The 14,892-nt window shown below is 38.1% G+C and overlaps 2 protein-coding genes across 8 annotated transcripts in view; one reads left to right on the forward strand and one right to left on the reverse strand.

Moving 5' to 3' along the window:
- Window positions 1-6,123, forward strand: part of LOC116544656 (zinc finger protein 729-like) — a 51,854-nt gene extending 45,731 nt beyond the window's left edge. For 3 of the 7 annotated variants that reach the window (XM_032271197.1, XM_032271196.1, XM_032271201.1), the window contains 3 exons: window positions 2,735-3,980; window positions 4,149-4,225; window positions 4,561-4,728. In XM_032271197.1, the coding sequence (XP_032127088.1) occupies window positions 2,735-3,980; window positions 4,149-4,225; window positions 4,561-4,709 (1,472 nt within the window). In that variant the 3' untranslated portion in view covers window positions 4,710-4,728. The other 4 variants (XM_032271202.1, XM_032271198.1, XM_032271199.1 and 1 more) reach the window with 4 other exon arrangements.
- The window catches only part of LOC116544652 (zinc finger protein 726-like), a 432,536-nt gene that overhangs the window by 272,651 nt on the left and 144,993 nt on the right, over window positions 1-14,892 (reverse strand). The gene's annotated exons all lie outside the window — the stretch shown is intronic.

The following is a 14,892-nucleotide window of genomic DNA, read 5'->3' on the forward strand; positions in this document are numbered from 1 at the left end:
TTAGCACCACCTTTGCTGTATACTAGAGGATTTGATAGGTTGTGTCACTTTCGTTGTTGAGTTTGAAGAATTTCTAAATTTCCATCTTGATTTTGTATTTGATGCAATATTATTAAGGAGCAGGTTTTTAAATTTACATGTATTTGCATGATTTTGAAGTTTCCTTTTGGAGCTGAATTCCATTTTTATTCCACTGTCGTCTGAGAGAGTGCTTGATGTAATTTCAATTTTCTTAAATTTATTGAGGCTTGTTTTATGGCCCATTATATGGTCTATTTGGAGAAAGTTTCATGCACTGTTGAATAGAATGTGTATTCTGCAGTTGTTGACTGGTATGTTCTATATATATCTGTTAACTCTGTTTGTTCCAAGGTATAGTTTAAATCCATTGTTTCTTTCTTGACTTTCTGTTTGATGACCTGTCTAGTGCTGTCAATGGAGAATTGAAGTCCCCACTATTATTGTGTTGCTGTCTATCTCATTTATTAGGTCTTCTAGTAATTGTTTTATAAATTTGGGATCTTCTGTTAGGTGCATATATGTTTAGGATTGTGGTATCTTTCTGCTGGACAAGGCCTTTTACTATTATACAGTGTTCTTCTTTGTCTTTTTTAACTGCTGTTGCTGTAAAGTTTATTTTGTCTGATATAAGAATAGCTCTGGCTCAAGCCTGTAATCCCAGCACTTTGGGAGGCCGAGGCGGGTGGATCACGAGGTCAAGAGATCGAGACCATCCTGGTCAACTTGGTAAAACCCCGTCTCTACTAAAAATACAAAAAATTAGCTGGGCATGGTGGCACGTGCCTGTAATCCCAGCTACTCAGGAGGCTGAGGCAAGAGAATTGCCTGAACCCAGGAGAAGGAGCATACAGGGATAGGATTGTGGTATCTTTCTGCTGGACAAGGCCTTTTACTATTATACAGTGTTCTTCTTAAAAAAAAAAAAAAAAGAATAGCTCTTATAAACCTCTTGTTTAGCATAATATTGTGGTGCTCTCTGGCTTAGGTGAATAGCAAGCCATTTTCATGAAATACCTGAGGCCATTAGGAGAAAAGGTGTTCACATTTTCGAATTTTTTAATAATGGTCTGAGTTCCTGTTTCTTTCATTAAGTATTATTCAATTTATTTGAAAATCTTTAAATTATTTATCTTCATATTTTTATGTTGCTTTCTAAAATTTTTATATATTTTTTTTATTGGGCCATGTTGCCTAGTATTTTATACACATTGTAATCATTAATTAAAATTTTTAGGCCGGGCGCAGTGGCTCAAGCCTGTAATCCCAGCACTTTGGGAGGCTGAGGCGGGTGGATCACGAGGTCAAGAGATCGAGACCATCCTGGTCAACATGGTGAAACCTCGTCTCTACTAAAAATACAAAAAATTAGCTGGGCATGGTGGTGCGTGCCTGTAATCCCAGCTACCCAGGAGGCTGAGGCAGGAGAATTGCCTGAACCCAGGAGGCGGAGGTTGCGGTGAGCCGAGATCGTGCCATTGCACTCCAGCCTGGGTAACATGAAACTCCGTCTCAAAAAAAAAAAAAAAATTTTTTTTACATCAAGAAAGCTACCTGTTACAGTCTTCATAATGTAGCCTTGTCCTGGGATAGTCTGAAACCAACTGTCTTGGCTAGAGATTCTGGGAATCTCTCAAAAGAGTTCTTAGAATGCATCTTATCTGAAATTTTGTTTTTATTTTTATTTATTTATTTTAGCTAAAGAACGTTATTCATGTTTCTTCTCAATAATCACTTGTTACATCTAATTCTCACCCCCCAACACACCCGTGGCACTGCAGTCTCTGCTGCTGTAACATTTAACTTTGGTCTCAGCAGACTAAAGTTGTGATTTTAAAGTATGCCATCATTTTTTCCAGCACTTTATGTCCTGAGAGACAAAAGCCAGTTTCTGCAAAAGCCCATAGAAGCTAGAAATAAATATGTATGTGCCATTATTTTACTTGTCTTTAAAAAGAAACCAGGAGTTGGCAAATTTTTATTATTATTATTTTGAGACAGAGTCTTGCTCTGTCACTCAGGCTGGAGTGCAGCAGCAAGATCTCATCTCAATGCAATCTCTAGATCCCGAATTCAAGTGATTGCCTCAGCCTCCTGAGTAGCTGGGACTATAGACATGTGCCACCACACATGGCTAATTTTTGAATTTTTAGTAGAGATGAAATTTTTTCATTTTGACCAAACTGGTCTTGAACTCTTGATCTCAGGTTAAAAAAAAAAAAAAAAAGAAGTCAAGCTGGTCTTGGACTCTTGAGCTCAGGTTAAAAAAAAAAAAGGACATTTGTTCGAAGGTATAGTTTCAATTCATTGTTTCAGCCTCCAAGTTTAAATCCACTTGCCTTGGCCTCCAAAAGTGCTGGGATTACAGGTGTACGCTGCGATTTCCAGCCAGCAATTTACTTTGAAAGACACTGTTGGTTTTGGAAGAAGGAAGAGCTGAGTTGGGAAACTATAATAGACTTCTCTTTTGTTCTCTGTGGTTCTTTGCATTGCGCTTACTTGGGGTACTGCACAAATTAACTCATTTATAAATTTTCCTCAAATGTATTTTGGTCAGTATGTTTTTGTTACATTTATATGTCTGTGAAGAAATTAGGGCCGTCTTATTTTGCTGCGCCATCTTGCTTATGTGGTTTCTATAATTTTATAGGTTAGATTTGTAAAGTATATTTATCTGAGTCTAGCAAGTGGAATAATTTATTTTCTTTTCTTTCAGCTATGTGTTCTCATTTTACACTAGACGTTTGGCCAGAGCAGAGCATTAAAGATTCTTTCCAAAAAGTAATACTGAGAACATATACGAGATGTGGCCATAAGAATTTACAATTAAGAAGGAACTGTAAAAGTGTGAATGAGGATAAGATACCCAAAGGAGGTTATAATAAACTTAACCAATGTTCATCAGCTACCCAGAGAAAAATATTTCAGTGTAATAAACATATGAAAGTCTTTCATAACTATTCAAATTCGATTAGAAATAAGATTAGACACACTAAAAAGAAAACTTTCAGATGTATAATATGTGGCAAATTATTTTTCATGCTTTCACAATTAATTCAACATAAGATAATTTATACTAGAGAGAATTTCTACAAATGTGAAGAATGTGGCAAAGCCTTCAAATGGTTCTCAACCTTTACTAAACATAAGATAATTCATACTGAAGGCAAACCCTACAAATGTGAAGAATGTGGCAAAGCTTTTAAGTGGTCCTCAAAACTTACTGCACATAAGGTAATTCATACCAGAGAGAAGCCCTACAAATGTGAGGAATGTGGCAAAGCTTTTAGCCAGTCCTCAACCCTTAGAAAACATGAAATAATTCATACTGGAGAGAAACCCTACAAATGTAAAGAATGTGGCAAAGCTTTTAACCAGTCTTCAAATCTTACTGACCATAAGAGAATTCATACTGGAAAGGAACCCTACAAATGTGAAGAATGTGGCAAAGCTTTTAAATGGTCCTCAAAACTTACTGCACATAAGGTAATTCATACCGGAGAGAAGCCCTACAAGTGTGAAGAATGTGGTAAAGCTTTTAATCATTTCTCAGGCGTTAGAAAACATAAGATAATTCATACTGGAGAGAAACCCTACAAATGTGAAGAATGTGGCAAAGCTTTTAACAATCTCTCAACCCTTACAAAACATAAGAGAATTCATACTGGGGAGAAACCCTACAAATGTAAAGAATGTGACAAAGCTTTTAAGCAGTCCTCACACCTTACTAGACATAAAAGAATTCATACTGGAGAGAGACCCTACAAATGTGAAGAATGTGGCAAAGCTTTTAGCCTGTCCTCAACCCTTAGAAAACATGAGATAATTCATACTAGAGAGAAACTCTACAAATGTGAAAAATGTGGCAAAGCTTTTAACCAGTTCTCAAATCTTACTACACATAAAAGAATTCATACGGGAGAGAAACCCTACAAATGTGAAGAATGTGGCAAAGCTTTTAAGTGGTGCTCAAAATTTACTGCACATAAGGTAATTCATACTGGAGAGAAGCCCTACAAATGTGAAGAATGTGGCAAAGCTTTTAACCATTTCTCAGGCGTTAAAAAACATAAGATAATTCATACTGGAAAGAAACCCTACAAATGTGAAGAATGTGGCAAAGCTTTTAGCCAGTCCTCAACCCTTAGAAAACATAAGATAATTCATACTGGAGAGAAACCCTACAAATGTGAAGAATGTGGCAAAGCTTTTAATAATCTGTCAACCTTTATGAAACATAAAAGAATTCATACTGGAGAGAAACCCTACAAATGTGGAGAATGTGGCAAAACTTTTAAGCAGTCCTCACATCTTACTAGACATAAAGCAATTCATACTGGAGCAAATCTCTACAAATGTGAAGAATGTGGCAAAGCTTTTAACCATCCTTCAGCTCTTACTAAACATAAGATAATTCATACTGCAGAGAACACTTAAAAAATTGAAAATGTAGCAAAGCTTCCAACCATTTTACAAAGCTTTGTACACATAAGATAATTTATACTAGAGACAGACCCTACAAATGTGATGAATGTGGCAAAACTTTTAACCAGTCCTCAAACCATACTAGCAAGAAAACAATCCATACTGGAGAGAAACCCTGCAAATGTAAACAATGCGGCAAAGCTTTTAACCATTTCTCAAATCTTACTAAACATAAATCATACTGGAGAGAACCCCTACAAACGTGAAGAACATGGCAAAGCCTTTAACCAGTCCTCACACCTTAATACACATAAAATAATTGATACTGGAGAAAAACCCTACAAATGTAATAAATGTGTAAAGTTTCTAACCATTGCCATTGCTCAGCTCTTACTCAAAATGAGAGAATTCTCAAAAACGATAAACTCCACAAATGTGAATAATATGGCAAAACTTTTAACCAGTTCTTATATCTTACTGAACATAAGATAATTCATACTAAAGAGAAACCCTACAAATGTGAGGAATGTGGCAGAACTTTTAATCACTCTTCAAATTTTACTAAATGTAAGATAATTCATGCTAGAGACAAACACTACAAATGTGAAGAATGGGCAAAGCTTTTAGCCAGTCCTCAAACCTTACACAACATAAAATAATTTATACTGTAGAGAAATGCTACAAATGCAAAGAATTTGGCAAAACTTTTTTTTTTTTTTTTTTTTTTTTTTTGTTTTTGAGTTGGAGTTTCGCTCTTGTTACCCAGGCTGGAGTGCAATGGCGCGATCTCGGCTCATCGCAACCTCCGCCTCCTGGGTTCAGGCAATTCTCCTGCCTCAGCCTCCTGAGTAGCTGGCATTACAGGCACGCGCCACCATGCCCAGCTAATTTTTTGTATTTTCGGTAGAGACGGGGTTTCACCGTGTTGACCAGGATGGTCTCGAGCTCTTGACCTCGTGATCCACCCGCCTCGGCCTCCCAAAGTGCTGGGATTACAGGCTTGAGCCACCGTGCCTGGCCCATTTTTTTTTTTTTTTTAAGAGGGGGTTTCACCATGTTGGTCAGGCTGGTCTTGAACTCCCGACCTCAGGTGATCCGCCCACCTTGGCCTCCAAAGTGCTTGGATTACATGCGTGAGCCACCACGCCCAGCCTCTGAATTTGGCAAAACTTTTAAGTGCTTCTCAAAATCTACTGAACATAAGATAATTCATACTGGAGAGATACTTTACAAATATGAAAAATGTGGCAAAGCTTCTAACAGGTTCTCAAATCTTACTGAATGTAAGATATATTAGAGACAAATTCTACAAATGTGAAGAATGTGGCAAAGCTTTTAACTGGTCCTCAAATTTTATTGAACATAACATTATTCATACTGGAGAGAAGCCCAACAAATATAAAAATACGGCAAAGCTTTTAACTGGTTTTCAGACCTTACTCAACGTAAGATAGTTTATACTGAAGACAAACTTTAGAAATGTGAAGAATGTGGCAATGCTTTCAACCAATTCTCAAACCTTACTAGACATAAGAAAATTCATATTGGAGAAAAACCTTACAAATATGTAGAGTGTGACAAAACTTTTAGCCAGTCCTCAACTCTTACTAAACAAGATAATTCAATGGTAGAGAAACCCTAGAAATGTGAATAATGTCATAACCATTTTTCAATTCTTTTTTTTTTGAGACAGAGTTTCACTCTTGTTACCCAGGCTGGAGTGCAATGGCGCGATCTCGGCTCACTGCAACCTCCGCCTCCTAGGTTCAGGCAATTCTCCTGCCTCAGCCTCCTGAGTAGCTGGGATTACAGGCACACGCCACCATGCCCAGCTAATTTTTTGTATTTTTAGTAGAGACGGGGTTTCACCATGTTGACCAGGATGGTCTCGATCTCTTGACCTCATGATCCACCCGCCTCGGCCTCCCAAAGTGCTGGGATTACAGGTGTGAGCCACCGCGCCCGGCCCATTCTTCAATTCTTAATAAACAATTTATACTGGAGAGAAACCTTGGAAACATGAAGAATGTTGCAAGGCTTTTAACTGGTTTTTAAACCTTACTGAACATAAGATAATTCATAATGGAAACTAGCCCTACAAATGTGAAGAGTGTGGCAAAGCCTGTAACCATTTCTCACACCTTATCACACATAAGATAATTCATATCCTACAAATGTGAAGAATGTAACAAAGTCTTTAACTGGTCTTCAACTCTTACTAAACATAAGAAAATTCATACAGAAGATAAATCTTAACAAATATGAACACTGTCACAAAGGTTTGAAAACTGTTGCTCACCTGTAATTCCAGAACTTTGGGAGGCCAAGGTGGGCAGATCATGAGGTCAAGAGATCAAGACCATCCTGGCCAACATGGTGATATCCAATCTCTACTAAAAATTAAAAAAAAAATAGCCGGGCATGGTGGCACATGCCTGTACTGCCAGCTACTTGGGAGGCTGAGGCAGGAGAATCGCTTGAACCAGGGAGGCGGAGGTTGCAGTGAGCCAGGATCTACCTAGCTTGGCATCCCAAAGTGCTGGGATTACGGGCACAAGCCACCATGCTTAGCTGAAAGTTGGTATTTTTAATGTGCTAAAAAATTGGTTTTAAGTGGAGAATTTTCTTACCAATATAACTTCCGGATTAGTTAATTAAAATATGAGGCATACACTGTCCACATGTGAAAGAATTAAATCAGTTTGCATTGTTTATTGTTGTTGTTGTTTCTTTGTAAAAGAAGAATCTTACTGGATTCTTACACGAAGTGTGGCAATTATAAAATTTGTTACAAAATATATCTTAGGAATTAAATTTATGAGAGTTAAGTAAGTAAAGAATTCTAAATTTTCTATGATAACAGTACAACTTAAATGTTCATACAGACTCCTATTTTTAAGTGTAAATGTTAAATGTTGCAAAATAATAGAATATACTCTTAGGATTAAAAATTTTAAATAATGTTTATTTTTCATATTACAATTTGGAGAAATTTTTCACTCATAATTTTTGTAGGGGGTGAAGTTCAGTCTACAGTTTTTTTTTGTTTTTTGTTTTGTTCTGTTTTTTTAAGTCACCTCCCTCTAGGCAACTCTTTGGTCACTTTCTCTGGAAAAATTTTGGAGAAGAAATTATAACAGCTTTTGTATTAAAACGTTTCCTGTTATTTTGCATGCAAATTTGCTTACTGTGTTCAAACAGTGGCCAGTCTTGAGACCATAAGCAACACCTGCTCTGTTAATATCTTTCATACCATTGCAATCAGCACCAGAAACTCCTGCTGTCTCAAGCTTAAAAGCTCTAATGTACATTGGCTCCTCTCACGCATGGTACTGGGTTCAGAACATGATGTTAAATGTCAGAGCTCCTATGGTTATGACTAAAAAATTAAATGACAAAAACAGCACAGAACTATTTTTGATACTATTTAGCCAAGTTAATGACAAAGACACGAGAGTATTTGAAAAAAACAGTATCCTTCTATAATATTTTAAATATATATTTTCAACTTGCCAGATAAAGCATATTCTGTAAGACATGATGTTTTAAAGTGTGTGTATATATATATATATATTATATGCATTGTCAGATGCTTAATTTTAGGTAATTAATGCTTTACCTCACATAGTTAACATTTTTGTGGTGACAGCACATCACATTGTCCCAGTATTTTTCAAAAATACATTACTATTAACTTTAGACAATATGCTGTACAATAAATCTTTTGCCTGTATTACTTCTATCCACTCTAATTATTCTTTTTTTTTTTTTTTGAGATGGGGTTTTTCTCATGTTACCCAGGCTGGAGTGCAATGGCGCGATCTCGGCTCACCGCAACCTCCGCCTCCTGGGTTCAGGCAATTCTCCTGCCTCAGCCTCCTGAGTAGCTGGGATTACAGGCACGCGCCACCATGCCCAGCTAATTTTTTGTATTTTTAGTAGAGACGGGGTTTCACCATGTTGACCAGGATGGTCTCGATCTCTTGACCTCGTGATCCACCCGCCTCGGCCTCCCAAAGTGCTGGGATTACAAGCTTGAGGCACCGCGCCCAGCCTCTAATTATGTATTCTTTGACAGACATCTTTCTGGAGCCCCCTTCTAAATACCTTGGCATCTGGTGGTCACAATTTTACTCTCTACTTCAGTGAGTTTAAATTTTATATAATTCATGTGTAGGTAAAATCATAAAATTTTAATCTTACTGTGCCTGGCTTATTTAAACTAATATAATGTCTTCTAGTTTAATCCATGTGATTGAACATAATAGAATTTTCTTTCTAAAAGATAAATAGTATCTCATCGGGTATATATACTACATTGTCTCTGTTTACTCATTAGATGTTGATTTTATATTTTTGCTATTGTGAAGAGTATTGCAAACAACATAGAAGTGCAAATTTTTTAATTCTAATTTGTGTGTGTGTGTGTGTGTGTGTATATGTATCCAATAGTGAAATTGCTGTGTTATATGGTAGTTTGATTTGCGATTTACTGAGACATTTGTTTCAGTTTTTATAATGGCTGTCCTTATTTACACTCAAACCAGGGGTATGCAAGCATTCCCTTTTCTTCACATTTTTACCAACACTTTTTTTTTTCTTTTTAATAAGAGTCATTCCAATATGAGTGATTTTATGTCGCATATATTTTTGGCTTGCCTTTTTCTGATAATAAGTGACACTGAGCATTTTAAAATATCTATGGTCATATATATGTCTTTTTGTGAAAAAATAAGTTTTTTGCTCATTTTTAATAGTTATTTGTTTTTTATTATATAGTCAGTTTCTTACATAATCTTGATATTCACCCCTTGTCACATGTATGATTTGCAGAATGTTCTCCGATTTATTAGTTGTCTTATTGATTGTATCAGATTCTGTGCAGCAACTTTTTAATTTGAAGTAATCTGACTCGTCTATTTTTTCTTTAGTTTCCTGGGATTTTGAGGTTTAATTAAAAAAATTTACTGCCCAAACCAATCTTATAGGGCCTTCAGTCTATATTTTTTGTAGTAGTTTCAGAGTTTCAGGCCTTACATGTAAGTATTTAATATATTTTGAGTTTATTTTTATATATGGAGTAAGATGAGGGACTTATTGCTCTGCATGTGGCTATAAAGTTTTCTCAACATCATTTATTGAAGATACTGTCCTTTTCCTAAGAAACTGTCACCTGTATCAAAAATACATTAGTTGTAAATACATAAATATATTTCTTGTTTCTCTTTTATGTTCCATTGGCCTATATGACTGTTTTTGTTCAAGTACCACACTATTTTTGTCACTATAGCTTTGCAGTATATTTCAAAGTCAGATAGGATGATACCTTCAGATTTTTTTTTTTTTTTTTTGCTTGAATGCTTTTGCTGTTAAGGATCTTTTGTCATACCAGATAAATTTTAGACTTTTTATTTTCTTTTTTTGAGACCGCGTTTTGCTCTTGTCACCAGGCTGGAGTGCAATTGTGCAATCTCAGCTCACTGCAACCTCCGCCTCATGGGTTCAAGTGATTCTCCTGCGTCGGCCTACTGAGTAGCTGGGATTACAGGTGTGTGCAACCATGCCTGGCTAATTTTTGTATCTCTGGGATTACAGATGTGAGCCACTGTGCATGGCCTTGAGCAGACTTTTATTCATTTTTCTGTTTAACTAGTTCTTTTGTTTATTTCTATTTTAAGAAGAATTTTAATTTCTACCTGAAATTACTAATTTAAACCCAAAAGTATCTGAGACAGGGCTCAATTTAGAAAGTTTATTTCGCCAAGGCTAGGGACACATCTGCGACAGAGTCTCAGGAGGTTGTGACAATGTGTGTCCAAGGTTGTTGGGGCACAGATTTCTTTTATGCATTTTAGGGAGACAGGTGACATTCATTCCTATATGTAAGATGTACATTGTCCAGAAAGGTAAGACAAAGCAAAGTGAGGTGGGAGCTTCCAGGTTATAGTTAGATAAAGGACAAATAGTTAAAATGTCTCTGAGTTTCTAATTAGCCTTTCATTGGGTTATTTCCAGGTTTGTCTTTCCTAAGCCTCCAAGAAAAACCTGACTCCATGTTTGTAGAATTTTAATCTATTTTGGCCAATATTCTGTCTACTTTATAACATACAAAAGCAGGTGATTTAACCAAAACCCTTATGGTTTTCTAGCACAATTATAAGCTACACATGTATTCTTAGCAAGGCAAAAACAACAGAAGCCATGATGATTACAATAACAACCCTTCTGTGCATGAATAGTCCTTCAACTGGTGACATCACACAGCCCACTGTGGAGTTTCTGAATCCTACACCCAAAGGCAGTCAAAAGTTGGAAAATTGACTTGCACACATAGATCTGGTCCATAGGTAGATTGGTGACTCCCACATCATGATTCAGCACACCTGTGAAACGGTGATTTTACTAAGAAGATAAAGTTTACAGGAGGAATAAAGGGTCTCATGCAGTCCACTGTTGAGATTGTGACTCATATACTTAGACTCAACATTAAGGAGGTTTTTACACTTATACCTAAAACTGGTACATTTATGAAATTGTTAATTTCATCCCTGGACCTTCCTGCAGATGTTATTGTGACATATGTCTCTCCCAGTACCTGAGTTATTTAACTCTCTTGTCAGGGCTCAGCTGACAGATGGGATTGTGGTGTATCACTGGACTCAGCACCTAGGTGATGTGACACTATTCTCCTGCCATGGCACTACCGAATTGGGGCCTTGTGACATATGTCTGTGCTCATAACTAAGGTGATGTGATTCACTTCTCTTGCCTGATATCTGCTCACATGAGAGACAGTGACATGTCACTGGGCCCAATACCAAAGTGACATTGTTTTTTTTTTACCTTGACCACCTTTTCAGAAAACATTGTGATGTATTGTTGGACCCACAAGTCAACTTGATGTAAGTCTCCTGCATGTACCCTGACCATAGAGACCATTGTGACATATCTTTGGAAGCTAAGCTATTTGAAGTGTTTATCTTGTTATACCTGCTCTTTGCTCATAGGAGAGAACATGACATATCTCTGGGCCCAGCACCTAGGTGAGGTAACTCTGCCCTCCTGCCTGGGCTATGCCTACAGAAGAAAGAGTGACTTACCACTGGGCCCAGCACACAGGTGATATGATTCTACTGTCTTGATTCTTGCCCACAGTAATCATTACATACCTTTGGGCTCTTCTGCTAGATAATGTGTCTCCTTTTCTTCCTGGTACCTGTCCACAAAGGAGATTGTGACATATCACTTGACCCAGCACCTACATGATGTGCCTCTCATCTTATGCCTTGACTTTTCTTACTGAGCTGATTGTGACATATAGCTGGGTACAACTTCTAGGTTATTTAACTCTTCTCTTCTTCCTGAGTCCTATCTCAGGGGGCATTGTAACATACCTCTAAGCACTTCATCTAGGTAATATGACTCTTTTTCCTGGACTGTCCCCTAATATGGTATTGTGACATATTTCTGAACCAGAACCTAGGTGATGTTACTCTTTTCTCCTACCTGTTACTGGAAGTGAATTCATATGGGTATTAATCTGCAGGAACCTCAATTCTTGCCTTCTCAGAAGAAAGAACTCAACTGAGGGGCATAAAGCAGGAGAGACTGAGGCAAGTTTTAGAGCAGCAGTTAAAGTGTAGTAAGAAGCTGTAGAACAGAAGCAAAAGGAAAGAAAGTACACTTGGAAGAGAGCCAAGTGGGTGACTTAAAGGACAAGTGCACCATGTGACATTTTGACTTGGGGTTTTATATGTTGCCATACTTCCAGGGTCTTGCATTACTTTTCCCCACTCACCCAACTCCTGAGATCTTATTGGGAAGCCGCTGATTACTGGTTGTATGTTATCCACTAGTTACCCAGTTGAGAACAGAGGAGATACTGAACTGTGGGGCCCATCTTCATCCTTAGGGTTCTGGAATAACAAGTCTTACCATAAACACCTAACTTTTGATCTCTGATTTCTGTTTATGGGTCTTTTGCATCTGTGGCCTTAGGCCAGCCTATATCATCGACTCTGCTGACCTCTACTGACTCTCAGTAAGAGATTTCCACTTCTCAGATTTCCACTTCCCATGTTCTTTCAGTAAATGTGAAACCCATTTTTCAGCTAACTGCCAAAAAGAGACTATAATTCCTCCCCACTCCTTTCATATATGATCTTGAAGGTCTTGATGCATATTGAGAAGAGCAGGAACATAATTAGAGAAATGAAGGCTACAGGAGAAAGTGATCGGAAGCAAGAAGAATACTTATGGGAAGCCTTCATATACTCAACAGAACATCAGTCCTCGAATTCAAGAGGGCAATGTTTATTTAAAGCAGGGAGACAAACTGTTTTAAAAGTCACTGAGAAACTCATTCCTGGGGCATAACAGAAATAAAAAGTATATGGTAAGTCATAAGAAACTGGCAGAGCCAGAGTTGGAATTAGAGGCTTATGTCTGGACCCTACCTACAAGGAAATTGTGACATATTTTTGTATTCATCAGCAAAAAGTAGTAACTCTTCTTTCTACTGGGAAGACTGTAACCTATTATCAGGCCCAGAAAACAGGTGACATGTCTCTCCTGCCCAGGTCTTGGCCACAAAAAGTATTGAGCTATAACACTGGGCCCAGCACTCAGGTGATGCAACTCTGCCAACTGTGCTCTGCTTTCAGGAGGGTATTTTAACATATTCCTGGCTAAACATCAAGGTGATACTACTCTGCTGCCTGGTCTTTGCCCTCCAAAAAGATTGTGACATATTCCTCGGCTAGCACCAAGGTGATATAACTTTTTTACTCATTTTCTACACACAGGAGGAATGTTGATATATATATTTGCCCAGATCACAGATACAATGATAAAATTTAAACAACAACAAAAAATTAATAGAAGATATACTGACTCTAAGAGCTAGGCTTAGGGGAATGGATAAAATCATGGGCCTTTTCTTTATACAAATGTCATAGAGAATTACCACTTACTCATATACAATATACAGCCATCATGTGATACAAACAGTGTCATCACAGGACACAGCACAGATTGTGTTTTTTGTATGCACAATCTGCCAGTCATTAAAATTGTCACCCTCACACATGGACAGGGTGCAATTCTGAGGTCCTGAATCTCACAAGTAAACACCATCCAAATTAAAATTGTGACTGTCATATGTGAACATCTGGCCACTGCTGGGTTAGTGACCCTTTAATAAACCCAGCTTATAGATAGGCAAAAACTTTCTGATATAGATGGACTCTCCCAATAGAAGAGATACTGACTCTCATAGCTGGACTTAGGGCCACAGGTACAATCATGGGTGCATATCAGCGTAGATTGGTCAGAGCAGATTGTGACGCTCATACATAATGTGTAAAGCCCATGGATGGTACAGAGAGTGTCCTAACAGGACCAAGAACACAGACGAGAATATGACACTCATATGCATATGACATTCATATGCACACTCACTCAACGGTCAAGATCGTCATCTTTCCAAATGAACACAGTCCATAGCTGAGGAACTGAATCTCACAACTGGAAGCAGTCAAAGGGTGGATAATTGACTTTCACACATGGATCCAGTCAAAAGGAGGGCTGGTGACTTTCAGATCATGACCCAGCACACTCGTAAGGCTGTGACTAAGGAGACACAGTCCACAGAAGGGATTAAGGCTCTCATGCAGGGTTCCAATCCACCACTGAGATTGTGACTCCTGTATTTACAGAGCCCAGCAGACAAGCGGAAGTGTGGCACTCATGAACACCCAGCTGAAAGTAAAGATGGTCAACCTCCTACATCAACACAGTGCACTGTTGAGGTTCTGAATCTCACACCCAGAAGATTAAAAAAAAAAAAAAGGCTCTTATACATAAATGTGGTCCACAGGTGGGTTGGTGACTCTCACACCAGTATTCAGCACACCAAGGAGGCTGGGACTTAACTAAGTCAACACAATCTGCCATAAGACTTGAGACTCTGATCCATAGATCCAGTTCACTGATGAGATTGTGCCTCATGCAGTTGGACCCAAGATTCAGGATGTGTTGACTCTCATACCTAAAACTGGGATAGGTGCAGGATTGTTAATCTCATCCCTGGCCCTTTCTGCAGGTGTGGTTGTGACATATCATGTGCCCAGCACCCAGCATGATTTGAGTCTCCCACCTGGGACCAGCCCACAGATGAAATTGTGACATATCACTGGACCCAGAACCTAGGTGATGCTATTCTATTCTTCTGCCTTGGCCCTGTCTACATGGAGCATTGTCGTATGTTTCTAGGCCCTGTACTCAGCACTCAGGTTATATGTCTCTTCTGCCTGTGCCCAGCCCATATGGGTCATTGTGACATATTTTTTGGACTGACCCCCATGTTATGTAAGCCTCCTGCCTGGGGTCTGCCTGCAGGGAGAATTTTGACATATCTATGTGCAAATATCACAGGTGATGCGAGCCTTT

This window comes from Sapajus apella, unplaced genomic scaffold (genome assembly GCF_009761245.1).
Source record: "Sapajus apella isolate SASKATOON/1434 unplaced genomic scaffold, GSC_monkey_1.0 scaffold226, whole genome shotgun sequence".
Lineage (NCBI taxonomy): Eukaryota > Metazoa > Chordata > Mammalia > Primates > Cebidae > Sapajus > Sapajus apella.